General features: G+C 42.6%; 1 protein-coding gene across 1 annotated transcript in view; it reads left to right on the top strand.

Annotated features, from left to right (window-relative positions):
- LOC145351309 (ran-binding protein 17-like) overlaps nucleotides 1-26,103 on the top strand; it is a 925,757-nt gene that overhangs the window by 234,566 nt on the left and 665,088 nt on the right. Inside the window, exon 10 of the mRNA XM_080200932.1 lies at nucleotides 11,017-11,163. Coding sequence (XP_080057058.1) covers nucleotides 11,017-11,163 — 147 coding nt within the window. The remainder of the gene's footprint in view (nucleotides 1-11,016; nucleotides 11,164-26,103) is intronic.

Here is a 26,103-nt window from a genome sequence, read left to right as displayed (position 1 = left end):
GAGCAAGGTTTAAAGGAGGTGTATAAGACAAGTTTTTTACACAGAGGGTAGTGGGTGCCTGGAATTCGCTGCAAGCGGAGGTTGTGGAATCGGATACGATGGTGACTTTTAAGGGGCGTCTTGACAAATACATGAATAGGATGGGAATAGAGGGATATGGTCCCGGAACGGTAGGGGGCTTTAGTTCAGTCGGGCAGCATGGTTGGTGCAGGCTTGGAGGGCCGAAAGGCCTGTTCCTGTGCTGTAATTTTCTTTGTTCTTTGTGATTCATTCTAAATGATCCTCAGTACAGGAAAAGTAGTTTCTTAAGGATATTATTGTAATAGGCACGGTGCAAATAGAACATAGAACACTACAGCACAAACAGGCCCTTCGGCCCACAAGTTGCGCCGATCACATCCGTACCTATCAAGCCATAGAACTATCTGTAACTCCCAATCCCATTAAATCCCATATACTCATCCAGAAGTCTTTTAAAAGACCCCAGCGAGTTCACCTCTACCATGACCGACGGCAGCCGATTCCGCTCACTCACCACCCTCTGAGTGAAAAACATCTCCTCTGCACTTGCTTCCCAGCACCTTAAACCTGTGTCCTCTCGTAGCGACCATTTCAGCCCTGGGAAATAGCCTCCGAGAATCCACCCTATCTATTCCTATCAACATTTTATAAACCTCTATCAGGTCGCCTCTCAACCTTTGTCTCTCCAGGGAGAAGAGACCTAGCTCCCTCAACCTATCTTCATAAGGCATGCCTCCCAATCCAGGCAACATCCTTGTAAATCTCCTCTGCACCCTCTCAATAGCTTCCACATCCTCCCTGTAGTGAGGCGACCAGAACTGCGCACAGTACTCCAAGTGGGGTCTGACAAGGGTCTTATAAAGTTGCAGCCTTACCTCCCGACTCCTAAACTCAATCCCACGATTAATGAAGGCCAGTACACCATACGCCTTCTTGACCACATCCTCCACCTGCGAGGCCGATTTAAGAGTCCTGTGAACCCGGACCCCAAGATCCTTCTGCTCTTCAGCACTGCTAAGACTCCTACCCTTGATACTGTATTCCTTCGTCCCATTGGTCCTGCCAAAATGGACCACTGCACATTTATCTGCGTTGAAGTCCATGTTCCAGCCATTTGTTCTTATGTAAAGTAGGAGTTAATGTTTGGAAAAGGAGGTGAAAATTATGCTTCGAGTTCTTGGAAGTCATTGGTAAAGAAGTGCCTTTAACCCTCAGGATGTCCGAGAGCACCTCACAGCCAATTAATTATTTTTGAAGAGTAGTTAGCTCTGTAATGTGGCAGCCAGTTTATACACAATAAGACTTGCAGCATTGAAATAAAAGACGGAATGTTGTTTTGATGATGTTAGCTGAAGTGTTATCATCAGGAAAACACTCAAGTTATTATTTTCAATAGTGCATGGGATATTTTGTATCCATTTGAGGGGGCAGTTGAGGCCTCACATTAAAATCTCATCCGAAAAAAGCAGTCCCGATGGTGCTACACTCCCCCAGCACTACACAAAATTGCCAGCTTGTATTATTTGTTCAAGTTTCTGAATTGAAGTAGGTCTTGAACTCACAACCTTGACTCAAAGCCAAACAATTGCCTTCTGCATCTATATGACAATCACCAGATTCAAAGTTTGATTTTGACAGATGCTGAAATAAAATGGAGTGTCAAAAATGCTGAAAATATGAAAATATGAAATAAAATTGTAAAACCTATTTTCAGGAAACTGGAACCTTCTTCACTGATGATGACCTTCATCCACTACCAATATTCATTAAGTAATGTTTTTAAATTATGCAACAGAATTTAAACAATAAGCAGGATTTAGAAAACTAGATAATTTTCAGGGCTAGGCTTGAGCCCAAAACAAAAAAGACCTTTCCTCTACATCATGTAAGAAACATAAAAGATATAATACTTAATAAAATGGAACAACAGCCTAATTTCTGCCAAATATCATCAATCATCCATTGAAAAGTCACCACTTCTTGTGCGTTAAAAAGTTCAATATTTAAATTCTTTTGAACAGATGCTTTCTCATCTGTCTTCATTTTTGGTATTTATCGAGTTTTGGATGGAAATTCTTAGAAACTGAAGTATTTGCTTTATAATATCAGATATTGTCTCCTCAGAATTGAGTTGACCATCTTTCAAAATTCTCTCAAAGGGGCAACACCCAAAAGTGTTTATTTTTTAAAATTACATTGCTGTTGTCACCATAGTCATATGGCTAGTCCATTTCAATTTCTGGTCAGGGTGTTGATGATAAGGGATTCAGTGATGATAATGCCATAGTTGATCTGAACATAGCTCCATCTACCTGCTTTGGTTCCATAACTTCCAATACTCTTATTTTGACTTCCTCAGTTGATTAATTTCAACAGATTTTTTGTGGGAGAGTTTTTCAATTTTTTTCTATTTCCCTTGAGTAAAGAGAAGTTTCTTAACATAATTGGTTAGCTTTTTATCCAAAGTCAGGAATCTGATGGCCAGGTCGTTTCTTGCTCCCAATCCCATGCCATGTCAACATTAGTGGTGCGACATACTTTTTAAGGTACTCATTGGTGAGTTCAACCCCAATTCGTGGTGCTGAGAGTGGCGTGGAGGTGAGACTTCCTGACAACTGATTCCCAAATGCAAACAGCAGCATTATTGTTGCTTGGAGAACTGGAGCAGGCAGATGCACATTGGCCAACAGCTTCACAATCCACACAAGTGCCCAAAAGCTTACTCCTCAGGTATTTAAGCCTTTGCTCAAGGCAAAATAGCTTTATGATAGTACTTGACCATCTCAGTTTGACTGTTCTGTGTCTATACTGGACTTTGCATCAACAGTTGCAATGGTTAATGTTGTGCTCCTGTTGTGCTCCCGAAAGCTGTGCATTGATGCACCTTAGAGCATTTGCTGTTACTATTATTAATATGGCAAAATTTATTCAATTGGTTTCCAGCTTATTAATAAGATCTTCAATGAGCTTAATAGCACTTTAACTGGAATTGATCAGGTAGCCAGCAACAACCTCCCTTTAAACATTATAGCACATCCCAAAGGTTGGACACATCATCCGAATGCTTGACATCCGAGTTGCCTCACATTTTTCCACGTTATATTCCATCTACCATGTTCTTGCGCACTCACTGAGGGCGATTTTAACCATTGCATTGCGGTAGTCTTTGGGTGCGACACAGTGGTAAAGTGGCACATAAAGCAATTTGTGCGATCGGCGCTGGTTTTCGCAACCAGTGCCATTTTTCGAGTGCTGGGTTTCTGGCACAGTCTGCCTCTCACTGCAAATGAGCGAGGGGCAGGCTAATGTATTTGAATTTATTTACATGTCATTAGTGAGCCCAGCGCTCAATCATCCGGGCTCGCCTGCCTTTATGATCTCACCAGCAAAGCTTCTTGCTGGCAAGGAATGGACATGCTCCTCATGAACAAGGAGCAGTTGATTTGGCCTCACAGGTGGAACCAGAGGCCGCTGAGGCCCCCCAGGCAGGCCAAGGGCAGGGAAGGGGGAAGTGCCCCTTTGGCAGTGCTGGACTGGCAGTACCACCCTGGCATCTGGACAGTGCCCACTGGGTAGGTCTAATGGGGGAGGGGAGCCCGCTGCCAGTCTGCAGCGATCGGAGGAGAGAGGGCAGCAAGTCTACGATCGGCCTGGACGGTCGGGGGAGGGGTAGTTGGTGGGAGCTGTGTCTTGGGCCATGAGCTTTCGTGATTGCAGGAGGACGGGGGGCTGCTTCAGGCTGCCCGCACCCGCAAGGGCTTGACAGCTCTCTGTTTGTCTGTCAGACCCCTGTTACTGCTAATGTGCATGTGCAGCAGAGGCCTGCAACATGCACACTACCTCCCTCTGCACATTAAGCCCCACCCACAGGCTTTTACAGTGAGCAACAAGCTCACTTGCAGACAGTGTGTGTACGGGAGGAGGGAGGGGCCTAAAAACATGGCCAGATGGCAAATCTGAAACTCTCCGAGTTTCAACTCTGCTCAGCACTTAGACAAAAAATGGTAAAATACCGCCCACTAAGTCTGACAAACCCTCTTCAAGTTGCTTTGCATCTTCTTCACAGTATACATTGCCTCCTAGCTTTGTGACATCCATAAACTTGGAAATATTACATTTGATCCCCATATCATTGATTGTAAACAGCTGGGTCTCAAGTATTGATCCTTGTGGTGTCCCTCTAGTCAGTCAGCCAGCATGAGAACAACCATTGCCATTTAAAATAAATCTTGATGTGTGAGTTGCTTTGAAATGTCGAGCGCTACATCAATGCAAGTCTTATACTATTTTTAAAGACAATAATTGTGCTGTCTGGAGCCTTTGAGGGACAAGCTTCTAAAAGGGTCACATGACGCAGGCTAACTAATCGGGAACTGAGTTGGGCCTTCACTTCAACTAGTCTGGGCTTGTCCCAGGAGTTAGATTCTAGCGGCATGACTTCAAGCAGCGAACCTACATAGTTCTGTATATAGTTGTTACTGTGAATAAATGTTGTTTCTTTGCTAATAACTGTGGAGCCAAGTTACTATGTTTGGTGATGAGGTAAAAAGCAGCAAGTGTGCTTTGCCACATTGTCAGCATAGAACCTGGTGCAGTTAAAGTCAGTCTTCTGAAGTAAAAAAGAACTGCAAAGAAGACTGTATTTGTAAGAGTGGATCCCTTTGACTCATCTGCTGAGGACGGGGTAGAGCTTTTAGAGTTTTTTTTCAAAGCCAGTGAATTGAGGAGGAGGGATCGAGGAAGGAACTATTGCTTAGCATGTGTGGGACCCAAACCTATCATTTGACCTGTTGTCTAACATCCCTGAATGGGCCCAATGCAAGCTTCTTTACAGAAACTGTACATTTGGTAAAAGGGTACAACCACCCAAGTGCTTAAATTAAATTTAAATTTAATTCAGTGGGGGTGGCCCCAGGAGAGAACATTGGAGCATATGTAGCAAGATTTCGGAAAATTGCAGAACATTGTCTCTTCGGGACAACAACAAATGAGATGATGAAGGGTCCATTGATTTGTGGAGTAAATGATGAAGTAATAAGAACAAAGAACAAAGAAAATTACAGCACAGGAATAGGCCCTTTGGCCCTCCAAGCCTGCACTGACCATGCTGCCCGACTTAACTAAAACCCCCTAGCCAAAGAACAAATCAAAAGAACAGTTCACCTAACCAGTACATCTTTTGGACTGAGGGAGGAAACACATGCAGACATGGGGAGAACGTGCAAACTCCACACAGACAACGACTCAAGCCGGGAATCGAACCTGGTCCTGGCGCTGTGAGGCATCAGTGCTAACCACTGTGTCACTGTGCTGTCCCAAGTTGATGGAACTGAGAAAATTGATGGAAGCATCCAAGATTGATTTTAAAAAAGATGCTGGAAATAGTGTTAGCAATGGGCTGACTCAGAAGGGTGCCCAGGAACATCAGCATGTGCAAAATGGCGCTGTTTACCAGTTAGAGCGGGAAACTGCAGACCACAGTGACACAAGAAGTAAAGACACCAGTTTAAATTGGGAAACAGATACTGAACCTGGTAGAGTTTGAAGATTCAAGAGAATAATTCAACTGACCAGGATCAGAGTGTTACATGTGTGGGGGGAAACTGCTCCTCAGTGATTTCCAGATTCAGAGATGCAGAATGTTTTGTATGCCACCCAAAGAGCCAGTTGAGGCACAGATGTAAAAATAAATAGAGCCTCCCCTAATTGCTATTGCAGATTGGCAGTAGTCTCTCATATTGAAGATTTTTCTGCAAGTGATCAGAATGTTCTTCAAATGAATAATGTGAAAACAGGCAAGTTAGCCCCTATTATAGTGATGTTATTGGTCAACGAGAAACCATTAAGAGCATCTGCTACCACAGTAGCATGAAGGGGTTCAGCCTCAGATTGAAGGACACCTCAACTAGATTGGCTACCTACACAAGAGAGGCCATTGCAATTGTGCGGGCAATTGAAATATGCATAAGTATGGGCTTCAACCCATTCAACTTCCATTAATTGTGGTGTCTGGCCAAGGACCAAGCCTGATGAGCCGAGACTGGCTCCAGGAAATTAAGCTCATCTGGTTGGAAATAAGGAGGCCTGCATGAAGTACTTCAGAAGTATCAGGACATATTTCAGGATCAGCTTGGGAAAACTGAAGGCATAAAGGCAAGCGTTCATATAGAATTCATGTAGGCCCAGAAGCCATCCCAAAGTATTTCAGAGCTAGACCTGTGCCCACTGCTTTGTTGCCTGCTAACCAGTTTTCTACCCATCTCAATGCGCTACCCCCAATCGCATATGCTTTAGTTTTACATGCTAATCTCTTCTGCAGGGCTTTGTCGAAAACCTTCTGAAAGCCCAAATAAACCAATCCACTGTCTCCCCCTCATAACACTACTAGATACATCATCAAAGAATTCCAGTAGATTTGTCAAGCATGAATTTCTGTTTCATAAATCCATGCTGACTTCGTCTAATTCTATCACTGTTCACCAAGTGCTTTGCTATATAAAATTTTGAGAACAGACTCTCGAATTTTCTGCACTACTGACATCAGGCTAACTGGCCTATAATACCCTCATTTCTGTCTATCTCCTTTTTTAAATAGTTGTGTTACATTAGCTACCTTTAACCTTGTAGGAACTGTTCCAGAGCCAGTAGAATTTTGGAAGATGACACCAATGCATCCATTATTTCTCGGGCTGCTTCCTTATATACTCTGAGATATAATTAATCAGGCCCTGGTGATTTATCGGCCTTCAATCCCATCAATTTCCCCAACAACATTTCTCAACTAAGACTGACTTCCTTCAGTTACTCCCTCTCACTAAAGCCTTGTTCACCAACATTTCTGGTATGTTATTTGTGTCCTCCTTTGTGAAGACATAATTATAGTATTTAGTTGGTCGCCATTTCTTTGTTCCCCATTATAGATTGCCTTGTTTCTGACTGCAAGGAACTTATATTTGCCTTTAGCAATCTTTTGCCGCTTCATATACCAGTCAGTTTTTAGCTTCACTGCAAGCTTACTCCTGTACTCTGTTTTCCCCTTCCAACTCAATCCTTTGATTTTCCTTTACTGAATTCTAAACTACTTCTAGTCCTTATGTGTGTTGTATTTTCATGGCCAATTTATATGCCTCTTCCTTGGAGATAATACCATCTCTAATTTCCCTTATAAGCCCTGGTTTTCCCACCTTACTTTTGTGCCAGACAGGAACACAGAGTTGTAATTCACCCATTTGCTTTTCGAATGTTTGCCGTGTCTATTCACCGTCATCCATTTAAGTAACATTTCCCAATTCATCATAGCCAACTTGTGCCTCATATCATCGTAGTTTCCTTTATTATGGTTCAGGGTCCTTCTCTCAGAATCAACTATGTCACTTTCCATCTTGATGAAAAATTCCGTTATATTATGGCTGCTCACCCCTAGGAGGTCTTGCACAACGAAATTGCCAATTATTCCTCTCTTTTAGACGATACTCAGTTCAGGATGGCCTGTTCTCTAATTGGCTTCCCAACATATTGGTCTCGAAAACCATACCATATACAGTTCAGAAATTCCTTCTCCTCTATGGTTTTGTAACTAATTTGATTTGCCCAGTCTATATTTATAGTCTATAGTTTAAAGTCACCAACAATTACAAGTATTCCTTTACAACACAAGTCTCTAATTTCCAGTTTAATGTTGTTCCCAACATCACCACAACAGTTTGGGGTCTATATACAACTCCCACCAACGTTTTTTTGCCCCTTGGTGTTTTTCAGCTCCACCCATACAGATTTCACATCGTCAAAGCTAATATCTCTTTTCACTATTGCTAATTTTCTCCCTAACCAGCAATGCAACTGTAAAATCAGATGAAACATAACACTATAATTTAACAGTAAACCAGGAAGTTAAACTGGACAAATACCCTATCCCTGAAATAGAGGAGTATATGCAAGACGGCTGGCAGACAATTATATACCAAATTAGATATGAGCCATGCATATCAACAACTGGAATTAGATAATGCTACCACAGACTACATGACTATTAACACATATACCAGTACACATGCTTGTTCTTTGAAATTTCATCAGCTTGCGCCATCTTGTAAAGAACCCTGGAGAGTTTATTGCAGGGTCTGCCATGTGTCATTGTATATTTAATTCTCTGACTGATTACTTGCGCAACTGAAGATGAACATTTGGGCAATATAGAAGAAGTACTGAGAAAGTTTCAGGAGGCAGAACTTTGCCTAAAAAGTTAAAAGTGCACTTTCCAGGCCAGCAAAGTAGCTTACCTCAACCTTGCTACCTCGTATCAATGCCCAGGGATTGCATCCCATTGTGGACAAGTTATGGACAACAAAGGAGGCACCAGCCCCTAGAAACACCTCAGAGCTTAAATCATTAATGGGGTTGGTTAACTATTGCAGGTGGTTTCTGCCAAGCGTGTCAACACAACTTGCTCCTTTACACGTGTTATTGAAGAAACACGAAAGATAGTTTTGCATAGAGAGAAGCATTTAATAAAGTTAAACATTTATTGCGTTAATTGTTCCTTTTGGTACATTTTGACCCGTCTAAGAATTAGTGCTAACATATGATGCCTTCCCATATGGCACTGGGGCAGTTTTATCACATGATAGGTCTGAGAGACCTATTGCATAAGTGTGAAGAATCTGTTCAGAAGCTGACAAGGGTTGCTTGCAGATAGAAAAAAGGGCTATTTATGGTGTACAGTGTGGACCACAAGCCACTGCTAGGTCTTTTCAATGAGAATAAAGCCATTCTGTCATTGCATCAACCGGGTTTCAGCACTGGGCATTGCTCTTGTCACCTATGAATACACATTTGAACATTGGCCAAGGTCACAAATAGCCATTGTTGATACTAAATTTGTCAAATGTTACAACTTCGGCAATACTAGCCGCAATCGAACAAAAAGTTACAAATCTGAACTGATTGCTAAAACTGGTGGAGCTAAGTTAACACAAAGAACATAATGGTTACAGTCATGCCACCACTCAGTGCTGGGGCAAAGTGGTTTCCAATTGGTTAGCCGGGTCACATGAGCCTTTTAGAAGATCACTCCTTGACCAGACACCGCATTCTCTGATGCCTTCAGCTGTCTTCCACTGCTAGTGCCAGTTGTGGGGGTGGCAGGGCAGGGGGCAGGGATGGGATGGGGTGGATGGAGAGAATGCGGTGTCTGGTCAAGGAGTGATCGTCTAAAAGGCTCATGTGACCCAGGCTAACCAATTGGAAACCACTTTGCCCCAGCACTGAGTGGTGGCATGACTGTAACCATTATGTTCTTTGTGTTAACTTAGCTCCACCAGTTTTAGCAATCAGTTCAGATTTGTAACTTTTTGTTCGATTGCGGTTAGTATTGCCGAAGTTGTAACATTTGACAAATTTAGTATCAACAATGGACAATCCAGAGCTGTGTCTTGATATCATTAGACTTTTGCTGTACAGTAGAAGGTAATGCTAAAGTTTTAGGAAAACCTGCCATTAGAAATAGACTGTGGCATAAATTTAGTTAGCTTGCTGGATTTTTCAAATTAATTGAACACTGGTCTCAGCAACAAACAATACTGTTTCTGTTGTTTTCTCATTGAGCTGCACAGAGAGAGTTGGCATACTAATTTTGGCAAGTGGGCTCGGCATGTAGGTACTTTGATAAAGGTTTGCTTGATTTTTTTTAACATTACAGAATGTAAATGTAAATGTTCGGTCACAGCTGGAGTATTGCATCCAGTTCTGGTGAATACACTGTAGGAAGGTCCACGAGAGGGTGCAGAGGAGAAATACCAGAATGGTACCAGTGATGAGAGATTTCAGCCAAAAGGAGCTGGAATTGGTGAAGCTGAAATTATCCCTCTGGAGCAAAGCAGATTGTGAAAATTGATATAAGTACCTAGGTTATGATTGATATTGATAAGGTATTTAAGAAAAAACTGTTCCGTTTGGAAGATAGTGCAAAGACTAGATTTAAAGTTTTGGACAAGAAGTTGTGGGTAAATGAGGAAGTACATTTTTACTCGGTGAGTAGTAATGATCTGGAATTCGCTCTTTACGACAGTGGTGAAAGTGGAGACAACCAACTATTTAAGTTGAGGGAAACAAATTTGAGGGACTAGGGGAACAGAGAATGTAAGAACATAAAAACATTAGGAGTAAGTCACTCAGCCCCTTCAGCCTGCTTCCCTATTCAATAAGGTCATGGCTGTTCTAATTGTGCCTTTAATTCCACTTTCCTACCTGATCCTCAGAACCCTTGTCAAAGTCTGTCTAACTCAGTTTTGAATATATTCATGACCCAATCTCTAATACCCACTGAGGAAGAGAATTCTAAATACAATCCTCTGGGAGAAGAAATTTCTCCTCATCTTTGTCTTAAGTGGAAGATTCATTTTTAAACCACATCCTCCAGTTCTAGAATTCCCCATGATTGCAAACATTCTGTCATCATCTACCCTGTCAAGTCCCCTCAGGATCTTATGAGTTTCAATAAGCTCACCTCGCATTCTTCTAAACTCCAGTGAGTATAGGCCGAACCTGCTCAACTTTTCATCATATGTCAAACCTTTCATCTCTGGAATCGGTCGAATGAATCTTCTCTGAACTGCTTCCAATTGGATTGCTTCCCAGAGAATCAACATGAATGGTCACCTTCCATGTTGTATTATTCTAAATAAATGCATGTTGGCTTATTGTTCTTTTAACAAAGCTTTGGCAATGAATTCAAACTTGAATCAAGAATGATTTTTAGGACAAGACTAATGTACTTTTCCTTTGTAAATGCTCGGTTTGTGTAAACTGTTATGGCACCATTTCAAGAATGTTGCCCGAGGTTTACATGATGCTAACATTTCTATGAAGGCAATGCTTCAACATCTTGTAGTTCAGGTATTTTGTCATGAAAATCGATGCATTTCTTGTTGCTAAATGTCACTTTTAATTTGGAATGGCAAAATGTTCATTGATTATTTTGTCTTTTTCTTGCACCAGGGTTTATCTGATGCAAACAACTATCATGAATTCTGCAGGTTTTTGGCTCGACTGAAGACCAATTATCAGCTGGGTGAAATAGTGATGGTGGATGGTTACCCTGAAATTATTCGGTTGATTGCTAACTTCACAGTCACCAGTCTGCAGGTAAGAAGCCTTAATTTGATTGAGTCCCAGCCTTTTTCTAAGCTTACAGATGGCACAAAACTAAGTGAAAGTGTTGTGAGGAGGATGTAGACACTTCTAAGGGATTTGGAGACGAAATTGAGCAAAAATTTGGCAGGTGGAATATACTGCTGAGAAATATCAGGTTATCCACTTTGGTCAGAAAAACGAGAAAACGTAGCCAGCCAGTGGATGACTCAGGCTATTGAGGCTTTGGTCAAAAAGAAGGAGGAGGCATCTGACCTGCATAGGCAGCTGAGATCAAGTGGCTCTCTTGAAGAGTACAGAGGTTGTCGGAGTAGAGTTAAGAGAGAAATCATGAGGGCAAAAGGCAAACATGAGGTTGTTTTGGCCAATAAAGCAAAGGGGAATCCAAAGACTTGATCTTTATGTACAAATACATAAAGGTCAAAAGAGTAACTAGGGAGAGAGTCGAGCCTTTTAAGGATCAAGAAGGTCATCTACGTGTGTGCGGATCCACAAGAGATGGGTGAGATCCTAAATTAATATTTCTCATCAGTATTTACTGTTGAGAAAGGCATGGATGTTAGGCAACTTTGGGAAATAAATAGTGATGTTTTGAGCAACGTACATATTACAGAGAAGGAAGTCTTAAAGCGCATCAAGGTAGACAAATCTCTGGGACCTGATGATGTATATCCCAGGACATGCTGGGAGGCTAGGGAAGAAATTGTGGGTCCCCTAGCAGAGATAATTGAATAATCAACAGCCACAGGTGAGGTGCCTGAAGATTGGAGGGTAGCAAATGTTGTGCCTTTGTTTAAGAAGGGCTGCAGGGAAAAGCCTGGGAACTACAGGCCAGTGAGCCTAATGTCTGTAGTGGGTAAGTTGTAGGAGGATTTACAGGCATTTAGAGAGGCAAGGACTGATTAGGGACGTCAGCATGACTTTGTGAGTGGAAAACCATGTCTCATGAATTTGATTGAGTTTTTTGAAGTGCTAGCCGAGAAGGTAGATGAGAGCAGTGCAGTCGACCAAAAAAAACAGTGGACCCAGCACTGATCGCTGAGGCACACAACTGGTCACCGGCCCCCAGTTTGAAAAACAACTCTCTATAACCACCCTCTATCTTCTGGCATCAAGTAAATTTTGTATGCAATTGGCTGTTTCAACCTGGAGATTTAACCTTATGCAACAACCTACCATGTGGTACTTTCTCTTATTAAGGCCTTTGACAAGGTTCCGCGAGTAGGTTGTTGCGTAAGGTTAAATCTCACGGATCCACGGTGAGACAGCCAATTGAATACAGAATTGGCTTGATGACAAAAAACAGAAGGTGGTTGTAGAAAGTTATTTTTCAAACTGAAGGCCTGTGACCAGCTGTATGCCTCAGGGATCAGTGCTGGGTACACCGTCATGTTTTATTTATATTAATGATTTGGATGAGAATTTATGGGGCATGGTTAGTAAGTTTGTAGATGACATTGAAGAAGATTATCTCGGATTGCATCGGGATCTTGATCAGTTGGGCTAGTGGGCTAATGAATGGCAGATGGAGTTTAATAAATGTGATGTGATGCATTTTGATAGATCGAGTTGGGTCAGTGCCTACTCAGTTAGTGCTAGGGCATTGGGGAGATTTGTAGAACAAATAGATCTCAGAGAACAGGTTCATACTTCCTTGAAAATGGAGTCACAGGTGGACAGGGTGGTGAAGAAGGCATTCGGCATGCTTGATTTCATTGGTCAGAACATTGAATGCAGGATTCAGTGGGTGGCACAGTCGTTAGCACTGCTGCCTCACGGTGCCATGGACCAAGGTTCGATTCCCAGCTTGGGTCACTGTCTGTGTGGAATCTGCATGTTCCCCCCGTATCTGTGTGGGTTTTCTCCGGGTGCTCCAGTTTCCTCCCACAGTCTGAAAGATGTGCGGGTTAGGTGGATTGGCCATGCTAAGGTATCCCTTAGTATCAGGGGGACTAGCTGGGGTAAATACATGGGATTATGAAAATAGGGCCTGGGTGGGATTGTGGTTGGTGCAGACTTGATGGGCTGAATGGCCTCCTTCTGCACTATAGGGATTCTATGATTCCATGAGGATTGGGACATCTTGTTGAAGTTGTACACAAATTAGCAAGGCCACACTTGGAATATTGTGTACAGTTCTGGTCACCCTATTATAGAAAGGATAGTATAAACTGGAGAAGGTGTTGAAGAGATTTGGTAGGATGTTATCGGGACTTGATGGTTTGAGTTACAACAAGAGGGTGGATAATCTGGGACTTCTTACCTTGGAGCGTAGAAGGCTTAGGGGTGATCATATAGAGGTCCATAAAATAATGAGGGGCATAGATAAGATTGATATGTTTTCCCAATTGTAGGGCAGTCTACACTAGAGGGCATAAGTTTAAGATGAGAGGGGAGAGATACAAAAGGATCCAGAAGGCAGTATTTTCACAGAAAAGATGGTGAGTGTCTGGAATGAGCTGCCAGAGGCAGTAGTAGAGGCAGCTGCAATTTTGTCTTTTAAAAAGCTTTTAGACAGTTGCTTGGTTAAGACAGGTATAGAGGGCCAACTGCGAGCAATTGGGACTATATTAGTGGTAAAAACTGGGTGGCATGGACAAGTTGGGCCGAAGTGCCTGTTTCCGTGCTGTAAACCTCTTAAGATTCTAATTGCAAACCAGCTTCCAGTGAGTGTAGACCCAAAGTACAAGTCGACATATGCGTTATAGAGGCCACAAGATTAGCTGGCATGCAAAGTGAAAAAAATATTGCAAAGCAATAAGTTTTGTCTAAGATTGCAGGTAAAAAATATTGTTAGAACAGAATCAAGGGAGCTCTGTATCTGTGAGAGTGAACATGTGATTGAGGTAATGATCACCAGGAGTACAAAGCTGTTCTGAGCTTTAACACCTATGTTTATCTGCACAAAATTTGCAAAAAATGGTCAAATTTTGAAAAGGTGCTCTTTTTCAACCAAACAGGTTATTTATTTTGTATGCATTCAGTATTAAGTGTCACTTAATGGCATCTCTTTACCTCATATTTTAATGTGTTGTAACCCATTTAAAATAAACTAGTTTGTGCCTTTGTTAAGATTATGATCAAAACAAGAGAAGTTTAGGGTTTACCTGCCAGTATTTACCAACTAGACCTTATATTAGATGCAACTTAGACCCGATTAAAAATAAGTTTAGAAATAAAATTGTGAGGAACTAAGCCTTTACTTAAGAAATCCAGATGGCTATTTCTAAAGTCTTAAAAACAAAACAAAAATCCTTAAAATGGTTGGCTCTATGTCTACCTGTGATCCATAAAACAAAAGGAGCTGCATGGCAATATAGGAGAAATGATACCTTCAGGAGAACAATGACCACGACACCACACAACTCTGCTACAGCAACCTCTGCAAGACATACTGGATGCCATCATCTCACATGAGAACACCATCCACCAGGTACATGCTCATGCAACTCAGTCAACATTGTCTACCTGATACACTGCAGGAAAGAATGTCCTGAGGCATGGTACATTGGGGAGGCCATGCAGATGCTACAACAGCAGATGAATGAACACCGCTCAACAATCACCAGGCAAGAGTGTTCTCTTCCTGTTGGGGAACACTTCAGCGGTCATGCCCTCTGATCTTCGGGTAGGCGTTCTTCAAGGCGGCCTCACGACACACGACAGCGCAGAGTCGATGAGCTGAGACTGATAGCCAAGTTCCGCACATGTGGGAACAGCCTCAGCTGGGATCTTGGGTTCATGTCACACAATCTGTAACCCCCATGACTTGACTGGGTTTGCAAAATCTCACTGCCCTATCCGGAGACAATACACACCTCTTTAACCTGTGCTTAACACTCTCTCCACTAACATTGTCTGTACCTTTGAGACTTGATTACCTGTAAAGATTTGCATTCCAACCATTATTTTGTAAATTGAGTTTGTGTTTTTATATGCCCTGTTTGTGAATAGAACTCCTGCTCACCTGACGAAGGAGCAGCAAGCACTCTGAAATGGCTTTTGCTACCAAATAAACCTGTTGGACTTTAACCTGGTGTTGTGAGACTTCTTACTTTATAGGGGAAACACATACATTGTTCTCTCATAGGAGCTAATAACACCACCCTGTGAGCTGCCCAGGCCAAATTCAGAGATCTCATAACCCAGGCTGACCGACAGGAGACTGATCATCAGTTAAGACAAAGGGCCTCACAAATTCCCTTTCACTTCTTAATGGTTGAGACACGTAACAATATCGGGGAACCAGACAAGGGATGCACATCTTTTGTCAGACTCAGCATGGAGCATTGGAAGTTATCTGACATAGACCTCTGGCTTTTGGACCCAGTAATATTGCCTTGCTGAACTGTAACATTCAGTCTGCTGTTTATCATCTAACTGGCAGCCTCACAGAAAAGAATATCTGGTCTCATCTACATTGCTTCTGCTGGAAATACTGTATAACCTACAAGACTCGTTCAACCATGTAAGCCTATCTCAGTGTGAAGTCAACACCACCAGAAATGTGATGTGTACAGCATTGGTTTTCAGCCCACCAATCTCCATGAAGGAATACCTTATTAGACTTAATTCTGGACTCTGGAATCCAGCTGAAACAATGGCCAGTAAATTCCGATCACTGGTGGAAATGTTATGTATGTTGATGCTTTTCTCTTTTACTCCACAGGTGAGTCAGTCCACCTTGTTGTCTAACGAGGGGCATACACGCGGTGGGTCGTGCGTGGGCTCTCTTGGATGTTTCGAGAGTAGCCTAGTACTTCACGTCGTTTGTGTACACTTAAACTGGACCAACAGGTGGGCACCACGACAGCTCAGTGAGTATCACTGTTTGCTGTGCAGGTACATGGATTTGGGCCAGTATCTGTGGGAGTTTGCGCATTCTCCCTGTGGTTGCATGGGTTTCCTCCGGGTGCTCAGGTTTCCTCCCACAACCCAAAGATGTGCTCTTAGGCTGATTGGTGTAACAAATTGTCCATAAATTATTCTCCCCTTAATCTGGTTTCCAATGGAGGTACCATAAGCATAGACATGGGCCAAGAGTGGAGGAGGAAAATGTTAAAATGGCAGCGCGGGCTCGTTGGGCCAAAGGGCTTGTTTCCCGTGTTGTGTTCTTTATTCTTCTTTGTTCTTATATGTCTTTCCTGAAGCATTTGAACTAGCCAAGTTACACAAGGATCGACATTGCATCGGGGAAACACTTAAAATATATTAACTGCTTCAAATATATTGCAAAATCCAAATGCTGAAATTCAATCATACACTGACAAGGGAATTAAGGGTTATGGGGAGAAAACGGGAAAGTGGAACTGATCCACTTCAGATCAGCCATGATCTTACTGAATGGCGGGGCAGGCTCGAAGGGCTAGATGGCCTTGGATGTTTCGAGAGTAGCCTAGTACTTCACATCGTTTGTGTACACTTAAACTGGACCAGCAGGTGGGCACCACGACAGCTCAGTGCGTATCACTGTTTGCTGTGCAGATACGTGGATTTGGGCCAGTATCTGTGGGAGTTTGCACATTCTATGCGCTCCTATTTCCTATGTTCCTATGTTATATATCTATGACTGTGCAGTCAAGTTCCCTCCAATCTGATTTTCAAGTTTGCTGATTACACCACGTAGTGGATTGAATCTCAAGCAATGACGAGACAGAGTACAGGAATATATATACGGGGACGAAGTAGAAAGGGTCAAGAGTTTCAAGTTTTTAGGTGTCCAGATCACCAACAACCTGTCCTGGTCCCCCATGCTGACACCATAGTTAAGAACTATGCCTTTACTTTCTCAGAAGACTAAGGAAATTTGGCATGTCATCTACGACTCACCAGCTTTTACAGATGCACCATAGAAAGCATTCTTTCAGATTGTATCACAACTTGGTATGGCTCCTGCTCTCTGCCCAACACTGCAAGGAACTACAAAAGGTTGTCAATGTAGCCCAATCCATCATGCAAACTGGCCTCCCATCCATTGACTCTGTCTACACTTCCCGTTGCCTCGGCAAAGCAGCCAGCATAACTAGAGATCCCACACACCCTGTTGGTGAAAAGATACAAAAGTCATCACATACCAACTGACTCAAGAACAGCTTCTTTCCTGCTGGTGTCAGACTTTTGAATGGGCTTACCTTGCATTTAAGTTGATCTTTCTCTACACTCCAGCTGTGACTGTGACACTACATTCTGCACGGTCTCATTTCCTACTCTATGAACAGTATGTTCTGCCTTTATCGCATGCAAGAAACTATACTTTTCACTGTGTGTTAATACATGTGACAATAATAAATCAAATCAAATCAGGAAGTTCCGGATCCAGTTGCAGAGGGAGGAAACTAATGGAATTAGTTGTCATGACAAAGTTGTAAAAAAAATTTAAAACCCATTCTTTCATTTGCTGTGCTTTACATATATGTTAAACAACTTTTTAAATCACGTACCAAAAAAGAATCAACCCAAAGAATGTCTGCTGCCTCTATGTGCTGCAGCTAGACCAAAAATAAAAGTGCAAAAAAAGGTCATATAATAACAGTGCAAGCGGTGAAGGTTTTAGCACATTTGCGGTTTAGCGCTTCAGGACCCTTGATTGGAGGTTTAAAATTGATGATGTCCTATGCACACTTAATTAACGTAACCTGGCATTTCAGACCAGAAATTACACCCCAATATCTCTTTTGTCTGCGGTTTCTGCACTGTAAGTCTTTATTTTCTCTATCCATCCCTTTATTTACCTGAAGGTGAAGTGGACGTTGCAAACCCTCTTTTCAGTTTTGAAGTGTGTGCAAATGGACTAACCATTTGAGTTCAGCCTGTCTTGAGTTTGCTGTGGAGTTATTAATTGAAAATTGGATCACATCAAAACCAAGGGATTGGGAAATACCCAACTGCTTATCAAAACATCTTGCTGTTTACGGGTGTGTGGAGAGAGAAGAAATCTGGGTTGCTTAAATCCTCTCCTGTCTAACAATATTCCCCCAGGATAAATGTGGTACATTTGTACATGTTAGTATAGTGCAGATGATTCTTTTATTTTGTGTGTGGCTGCCTGACAATTTCCCCGACTTAGTTAAGCATCTTATAAAAGAAACCTTTATAAATTAGTAGAGCAGAGGTTTCTAGATTTTGGGTTTTTCCAAACCTCTTTTTCCTGGAATGTTTTGGCACTCATATTTTAGATCTCCTGTGGAGGCAGTAGAGTAGGAGTATTGCCATTGGACTAACAACCCAGAGACTCTGGGGTCCCAGGCTCAAATCCCACCATAGCAGATGGTGAAATTTGAATTCAGTTAAAAAAAAGTCTGGAATTACAAGTGTAATGATGGCCATGAAGCAATTGTTATAAAAACACATCTGATTCACTAATGTCCTTTTGGGAAGGAAATCTGCCATCCTTACCTGGTCTGGCCTACAGCAACTCCAGATCCAAACAATGTGGTTAACTCTCAAATGACCTCTAAAAAGGCAGGCAGTAAATAAATAGGCAATAAATCTGGCCCAGCCAGGAATGCCCACATCCTCTAAAACGTCTGTGTGGAGTTTGCACGTTCTCCTCGTGCCTGCGTGGGTTTCCTCCGGGTACTCCGGTTTCCTCCCACAGTCCAAAGATGTGCGGGTTTGGTTGATTGGCCATGCTAAGAAATTGCCCCTTAGTGTCCAGGGATGCGTAGGTTAGAGGGATTAGTGGATATGATATGTAGGGATTTGGGGATAGGGCCTGGGTTGGGATTGTGTTCAGTGCAGACTCGATGGGCCAAAGGACCTCTTTCTGCATTGTAGGGTTCTATGGTTCTATAAAGAAAACTCCAGTGGATCTCTAGAGAGATTTTGGTAAAATGCCCAGATTAACTGACAGGAAATCCTGTTTGCCAATTGATATTGGGTGCCACAACACTATTTCCATAGTCTTCAGGAATGAATCTAAGTTCACTTTAATCAATCTTGAATAAAATATAAAACATAAGAAAGATTTATTAAATAAATGTTGAATAAACAATTAATCTGACAGTATGGATGGCATAGTGATTAGTATTGCTCCCTCAGAGCATGAGTGCTGCCTCACAATGCCAGGAGCCCGTGTTCGATTCTGACCTTGGGTGACTGTCTGTGGAATTTGCATGTTATCCCCATGTCAGAGTGGGTTTCCTCCAGTTACCCTGGTTTCCTCACACAATCCAAAGATGTGCAGGTTAAGTGGATTGGCCATGCGAAATTGCTCCATTCGAGCCCAAAGGTGTGTAAATTACGTTGGTTGGCCATGGTAAATGTGCAGGATACAGGGATTGGGGATGGGTTCTTGGGGGCTGGGAGAGGTGTGTGGATCTGGAAAGATGTTCTTTCAGGGAGTTTCAGAGAGGTGCGGCACGGTAGCACACTGGTTAGCACTGCTGCTTCACAGCTCCAGGGTCCTGGGTTCGATTCCCGGCTCAGGTCACTGTCTGTGTGGAGTTTGAACAAAGAACAAAGAACAAAAACAGCCTGGGAATCAGGCTCTTCGGCCCAACGAGCCCGCGCCGCCATCCCAACACCACCAGTCCCCCCCTCCACCCATGACCCTTGTCTAATGTTTTATGGCCATCCACATTGAAGGAAACTAATTTAGGGACAATTTATTACTGCCAATCAGCCTAACAGCACATCTTTGGGGTGTGGGAGGAAACCGGAGCACCTGGAGAAAACCCACGCAAGCACGGGGAGAATGCGCAAACTCCCACAGACACTGGCCCAAATCCATGTGCCTGCACAGCAATCAGTGATAGTCACTGAGCTGTCATGTTGCCCAGTATCTTGTCCAGTTTAGGCACACACTAACGACATGAAGCACTAGGCCAATCTCGAACAACCAAGAGCAGCCCAAGTACGACCCATCGCGTGTATGTCCCTTGTTGGACACAAGGCGGACCAACTTAAAACCTGTGAATGAAAAGGGAAAAAAAAGAAAAAGAAAAAAATAATGTTTGCACATTCTCCTTGTGTCTACGTGGGTTTCCTCCGGGTACTCCGGTTTCCTCCCACAGTCCAAAGATGTGCGGGTTAGGTTGATTGGCCATGCTAAAAAATTGTCCCTTCGTGTCCAGGGATGTGTAGGTTAGAGGGATTAGTGGGTATAATATGTAGGGATATGGGGGTAGGGCCTGGGTGGGATTGTGTTCGGTGCAGACTCGATGGGCCGAAAGGCTTCTTTCTGCACTGTAGGGCTCTATGATTCTATGAGAGTTGGTGCAGACTTGCAGGATTCTGTGGTTCTATTGTTGTTTCTAATGATGTGGTGCAGTGATTAGTGTACAAGGACTGCCACCTGAAATCCATGGCATGTTAAAATTACAAATGAGATACAAATTCAAGAAATCATTCAATCGCTTGTACAGGTCTAATTGAAAGTGCCACAGAATCTCTACATAGATTTCCTTGCCTGAATTTTCATAAGAACATAAGAACATAAGAAATAGGAGCAGGAGTAGGCCATCTAGCCCTTCGAGCCTGCCCCGCCATTCAATAAGATCATGGCTGATCTGTCGTGGCTCAGTTCCACTTTCCCGCCCTCTCCCCATAACCCTTAATCCCCTCTCTTATCAAGAACCCATCAACCTGCTTCTTAAAAATATTTAGCGAGGCAGCCTCCACCACTTCAACGGGCAGAGAATTCCAGAGATTCACCACCCTTTGAGTGAAGAAGTTCCTCCTCAACTCCGTTCTAAACTGCCTCCCCTTTATCTTGAGGCTGTGCCCCCTAGTCCTACTGTCTTTTTTGAGCGGGAAGAGTCTCTCCACCTCTATCCTATCCATCCCATTCATCATCTTATACGTCTCAATGAGATCTCCCCTCATTCTTCTAAACTCTAACGAGTACAAGCCTAGTTTATTCAGCCTCTCCTCATAGCTCAATCCCCTCAACTCCGGTATCAGCCTAGTAAACCTCCTCTGCACTCCCTCCAGGGCCAAAATATCCTTGCGCAGGTGCGGCGCCCAAAACTGCACACAGTACTCCAGCTGCGGCCTCACCAATGCCCTATACAGCTGCAGCAAGACCTCCCTACTTTTATATTCAATCCCCCTCGCTATGAAGGCCAGCATCCCATTCGCCTTCCTGACCACCTGCTGCACCTGCAAGCTGGGTTTTTGCGACTCATGCACAAGGACCCCGAGGTCCCTCTGCACTGTCGCCTGCTGCAGTTTTTCGCCACGTAAGTAATAGTCCTTCCTACCATTCTTCCTACCAAAGTGGACCACCTCACACTTGCCAACATTAAATTCCATTTGCCATTTCCTGGCCCATTCGACCAGCCTATCTAGATCCTTCTGCAGACTCTCCACACCCTCCGCACAATTTGCCTTTCCCCCAATATTGGTGTCATCAGCAAATTTCGACACCCTGCACTCGGTTCCCTCCTCCAGATCATCTATATAAATGGTAAATAGCTGAGGCCCCAGCACCGACCCCTGGGGCACCCCACTAGTCACCAACCGCCAATCCGAATAGCACCCATTGACCCCCACTCTCTGCCTCCTATTTGACAACCAATCCTCTATCCACGCTAACACCCTACCCCCAACTCCATGTCCCCTGACCTTCTGCAATAACCTCTTGACCTGAGATAATGCTTTAACTAGATATCACTGAATGAAGAGATTCATTGTGTTTGCCACAAACATGCCAACATTTCCTGGAGTGAGCTCTCCTTATCTTTTTATACCAGGGGAAAGTGGGCTAACCCTAAGTGGGTTTCCTAGGGTGGAACTGCTACCTTTCCAGGATCCTCAAAATTAATTCAACGCTAGCTTTGATGGACCTGTTTGGTTCCATTGCGTATGGAACTGGTCAGATTGCACACTGTGCAGATTCGCCTAGTTCCAATTTAAAATAGTAATTGACAAATTTGCATCATTAGACCCTGATTTACATATTAAAAGGGACCTAAATACCTGAAACTGGAAGGTGATTCGGCGCCTATCAAGGTGGAGCTTGCACATTTCTTGTTATCAGGGTGCAATCCATTTTGAGACTGCCCCATTAATGCCAGATGCAGACAGTGAAAATTGACCCTAGTGTCTAAAGATTTTACAGATCCCATTTCAGTCACACAGTCGTTAATGCTATAAAAATAAGGTTACTAGACAATACATGAGTTCATAGTTTTGGAGGTGATATATTAGCATAGATAAAAAATGGCTAAATGACAGAAAATGGAGAATCTGGATAAATGGGTCATTTTCAGGCTGTAGAGTCATAGAAGTTTACAGCATGGAAACAGCCCCTTTGGCCCAACTTGTCCATGCCCCTTTTTTTTAAACTTAAGCTAGTCTCAATTGCCCACATTTGACCTATATCCCCCATACCCATCTTATCCATGTAACTGTTTAAACGCTTTTTGAAAGACAAAATTGTACCTGCCTCTACTACTTGCTCTGCAGCTTGTTCCAGACACTCAGCACCCCTCTGTGTGAAAAAATTGCCCCTCTGGACACTTTTATATCTCTCCCCACTCACCTTAAACCTATGCCCTCTAGTTTTAGACTCCACTACTTTTGGGAAAAGATGTTGACTATCTATCTGATCTATGCCCCTTGTTATTTTATAAACCTCTACAAGATCACTGCTCAGCCTTTTACTCTCTGGAGACAGAAGTCCCAGTCTATCCAGCCTTTCCTGAGAACTCAAACCTAAAGGTCCCGGTAACATCCTAGTTAATCTCTTCTGCACTCTTTCTAGTTTCATAATATCCTTTCTGTAGTAGGGTGACCAGAACTGTACACAGATTGGCAAACTATAACTTGTGGAATACTGCAGGAATCAGTGCTGGGCCCTCAACTAACTACAACCTACATTAATGACTTGGATCAAGGAACAGACTGTATTGTAACCAAATTTAGTGATAAATTTGGCAAAGATTGGTAAGAAAACAAGTTATGAGGAGGATTCAAAGTGTCTGCAAAGAGATACAGATAGGATAAGTAGGTGGGTTAAAATGTGCAAATGAACTATAATGTGAGAAGATGTGAGGTTGCCCATTTTGGCAGGATATATAAAAAAGCAGCATTTAATTAAAATGAAGAGAGACTGCAGAAAGCTGCAGTACTGAGAAATTTGGGTGTACTTTTATATGAATCACAAAAAGTTAGCAACAGGTGACAAATGAACTGATAGCCTGTAGTGGAAGGGGGATGGAGCATAAATGTGGGGAAGTCTTGCTACAACTGTGCAGGGCATTGGTGAAATCACACCAAATACTGAGTACAGTTTTGGTGTCCTAACTTAAGGAGGGATATTCTCGCATTAGAAACAGTTCAGAAAAGGTTCACTTGGCTTATTTCTGAGGTGAGGATATTGTTTTATGAGGAAAGATTAAGCAGATTGGGCCTATACTGATAGAATTTAGAAGAATGAAAAATTAACTTATTGAAACATTCTTCAGGTGCTTGACGATGTTTGCTCCCTTGCTCTGAGGCCAGGGGGATGGCAGCGGAAATCAAGAACTAGGGGGTACAGTTTAAAAAGTGAAAATGGAGATTGGAGGTAACGCTTTCTCTGATGGTCATTAATTTGGAATTCATTTCCACAGAGAGCAGTGGAGACTGGGCTATTTAATATATTCAAGACTGAGTTAGACATTGTTTTAATGTACAAAGGGAGTAAAGGTTTATAAGAACATAAGAACTTGGAGCAGGAGTAGGCCATCTGGCCCCTCGAGCCTTCTGTGCCATTCAATAAGATCATGGTTGATCTTTTTGTAGACTCAGTACCACTTACCTGCCCACTCACCTTAATTCCTTTACTATTCAAAAATTTATCTATCCTTGCCTTAAAAACATTCGATGAGGTAGCCTCAACTGCTTCACTGGGAAGGGAATGCCACAGGTTCACAACCCTTTATGTGAAGAAGTTCCTCTTCAACTCAGTCCTAAATCTGTTTCCCCTTATTTGATGCTATGCCCTCTAGTTCTAGTTTCACCCGCCAGTGGAAACAACTTCCCTGCTTCTATCTTGTCTATTCCCTTCATAATCTTATATGTTTCTATAAGATCTCCCCTCACTCTTCTGAATTCCAATGAGTATAGCCACAGTCTACTCAGCCTGTCCTCATAAGCCAATCCTCTCCACTCCAGAATCAATCTAATGAATCCCCTCTGCACCCCCTCCAGTGCCAGTGTATCCTTTCTCAAGTAAGAAGACCAAAACTGTACATAGTACTCCAGGTGTGGCCTCACCAGCACCTTATACAGCTGCAATATAATCTCGCTGTTTTTAAACTCCATCCCCCTAGCAATGAAGGACAAAATTCCATTTGCCTTCTTAATTACCCGCTGCATTACCAACTCCTGCACAAGGACACCCAGGTCCCCCTGCAAGCAGCACACTGCAATATTTTACCTTTTAAAAAGTAGTCCATTTTGCTGTTATTCCTACCAAAATGGATGATCTCACATTTACCAACATGCCCACTCATTTATCCCTTTGCAGACTTTCAGCGTCCTCTGCACACTTTGCTATTCCACCCATCTTAGTGTCATCTGCGAATTTTGACACACTACACTTGGTCCCCAACTCCAAATCATCTATGTAAGTTGTAAACAATTGCGGCTCCAACACTGATCCCTGAGGCACTCCACTAGTCATCAATCGCCAACCAGAAAAACACCCATTTACCCCCACTCTTTGCTTTCTGTTAGTTAACCAATCCTCTATCCATGCTAATACATTACCCGTAACACTGTGCGACTTTATCTTTTGTAGCAATCTTTGGTGCAGCACCTTGTCAAATGCTTCTGGAAATCCATATACACCACGTCTACAGGTTCCCCACTGCACATGTAATTTTCTCAAAGAATTCCACCAATTTAGTCAAACATGACCTGCCCGTCATGAACCCATGCTGCATCTTACCAGTGGGACAATTTATATCCAGATGTCTCGCTATTTCTTCTTTGATGGTAGATTCAAGCATTTTCCCTACTACAGAAGCTAAGCTAACTGACCTATAGTTAACTGGCTTTTGTCTACCTTTTTCAAACAGTGGCGTCACATTTGCTGTTTTCCAATCTGCAGGAACCACTGCAGAGTCCAGAGAATTTTGGTAAATTACCACTAGTGCGTTTGCTATTTCTGCTGCCATCTTTTTTAGGACCCTGGGATGCATTCCATCAGGACCAGGAGACTTGTCTACCTTTAGCCCCATTAACTTGCCCAACACTACCTCTTTCATAATAATGAAAGTTTCTAAGTTCTCACCTGCCATAGCCTTCCTGTCATCAATTTTTTGCATGTTATTTGTGTCTTCTCCTGTGAAGACCGACACAAAATACCTATTCAATGCCTCAGCCATTTTCTCATTTTCACTTATTATACCCTCCTTCTTGTCGTCTAAAGGACCAATGTTTACTTTCACCACTCTTTTTCTTTTTATCTATTTGTAGAAACTTTTGCTATCTGTTTTTATACTCTGAGCTAGTTTACTCTCATAATCCATCTTACCTTTCTTTATAGCTTTCTTTGTGGCTTTCTGCTGACCTTTAAAGATTTCCTAATTCTGTATTTGGTTTATGGGGACCAAGAAGGAAAGTGGAGTTAAGGCCAGATTGGATTAGTCATGATCTTACTAAATGGTGAGCTGGCTCCTCTCTGCTCCTACTTCCTGATGATTTTATGATCCTACCAGAGTCTTGAGTATATACTGCTCAAAAGGCCCTGGGTTTTAAGGTCTACAGCTCTGAAGTTAAAGCATGTTTTTTGAAGCAGTCACTCAATCAAAATGTTTAATTAATAAAAACCTTAGTCAACAATAGAAAAGGGGTACAGGAATAATATCTATCTCATTGTGATCATACTGCTCCATTTTCCATTTTAACGCCCATCAGAAGAAATCAATCTCTAGCCCTATGAAACCAAGAGGAATTCACATCAAATAATCCTGCAGAAGATCCCATGGAAACCACCAATGG

The sequence above is a fragment of the Carcharhinus amblyrhynchos genome, chromosome 13 (assembly GCF_965287045.1).
Source record: "Carcharhinus amblyrhynchos chromosome 13, sCarAmb.v2.hapA, whole genome shotgun sequence".
NCBI classification, from domain to species: domain Eukaryota; kingdom Metazoa; phylum Chordata; class Chondrichthyes; order Carcharhiniformes; family Carcharhinidae; genus Carcharhinus; species Carcharhinus amblyrhynchos.
Note: the sequence above shows the minus strand (reverse complement) of the source record. Positions and strands in the feature narration are given on the sequence as shown.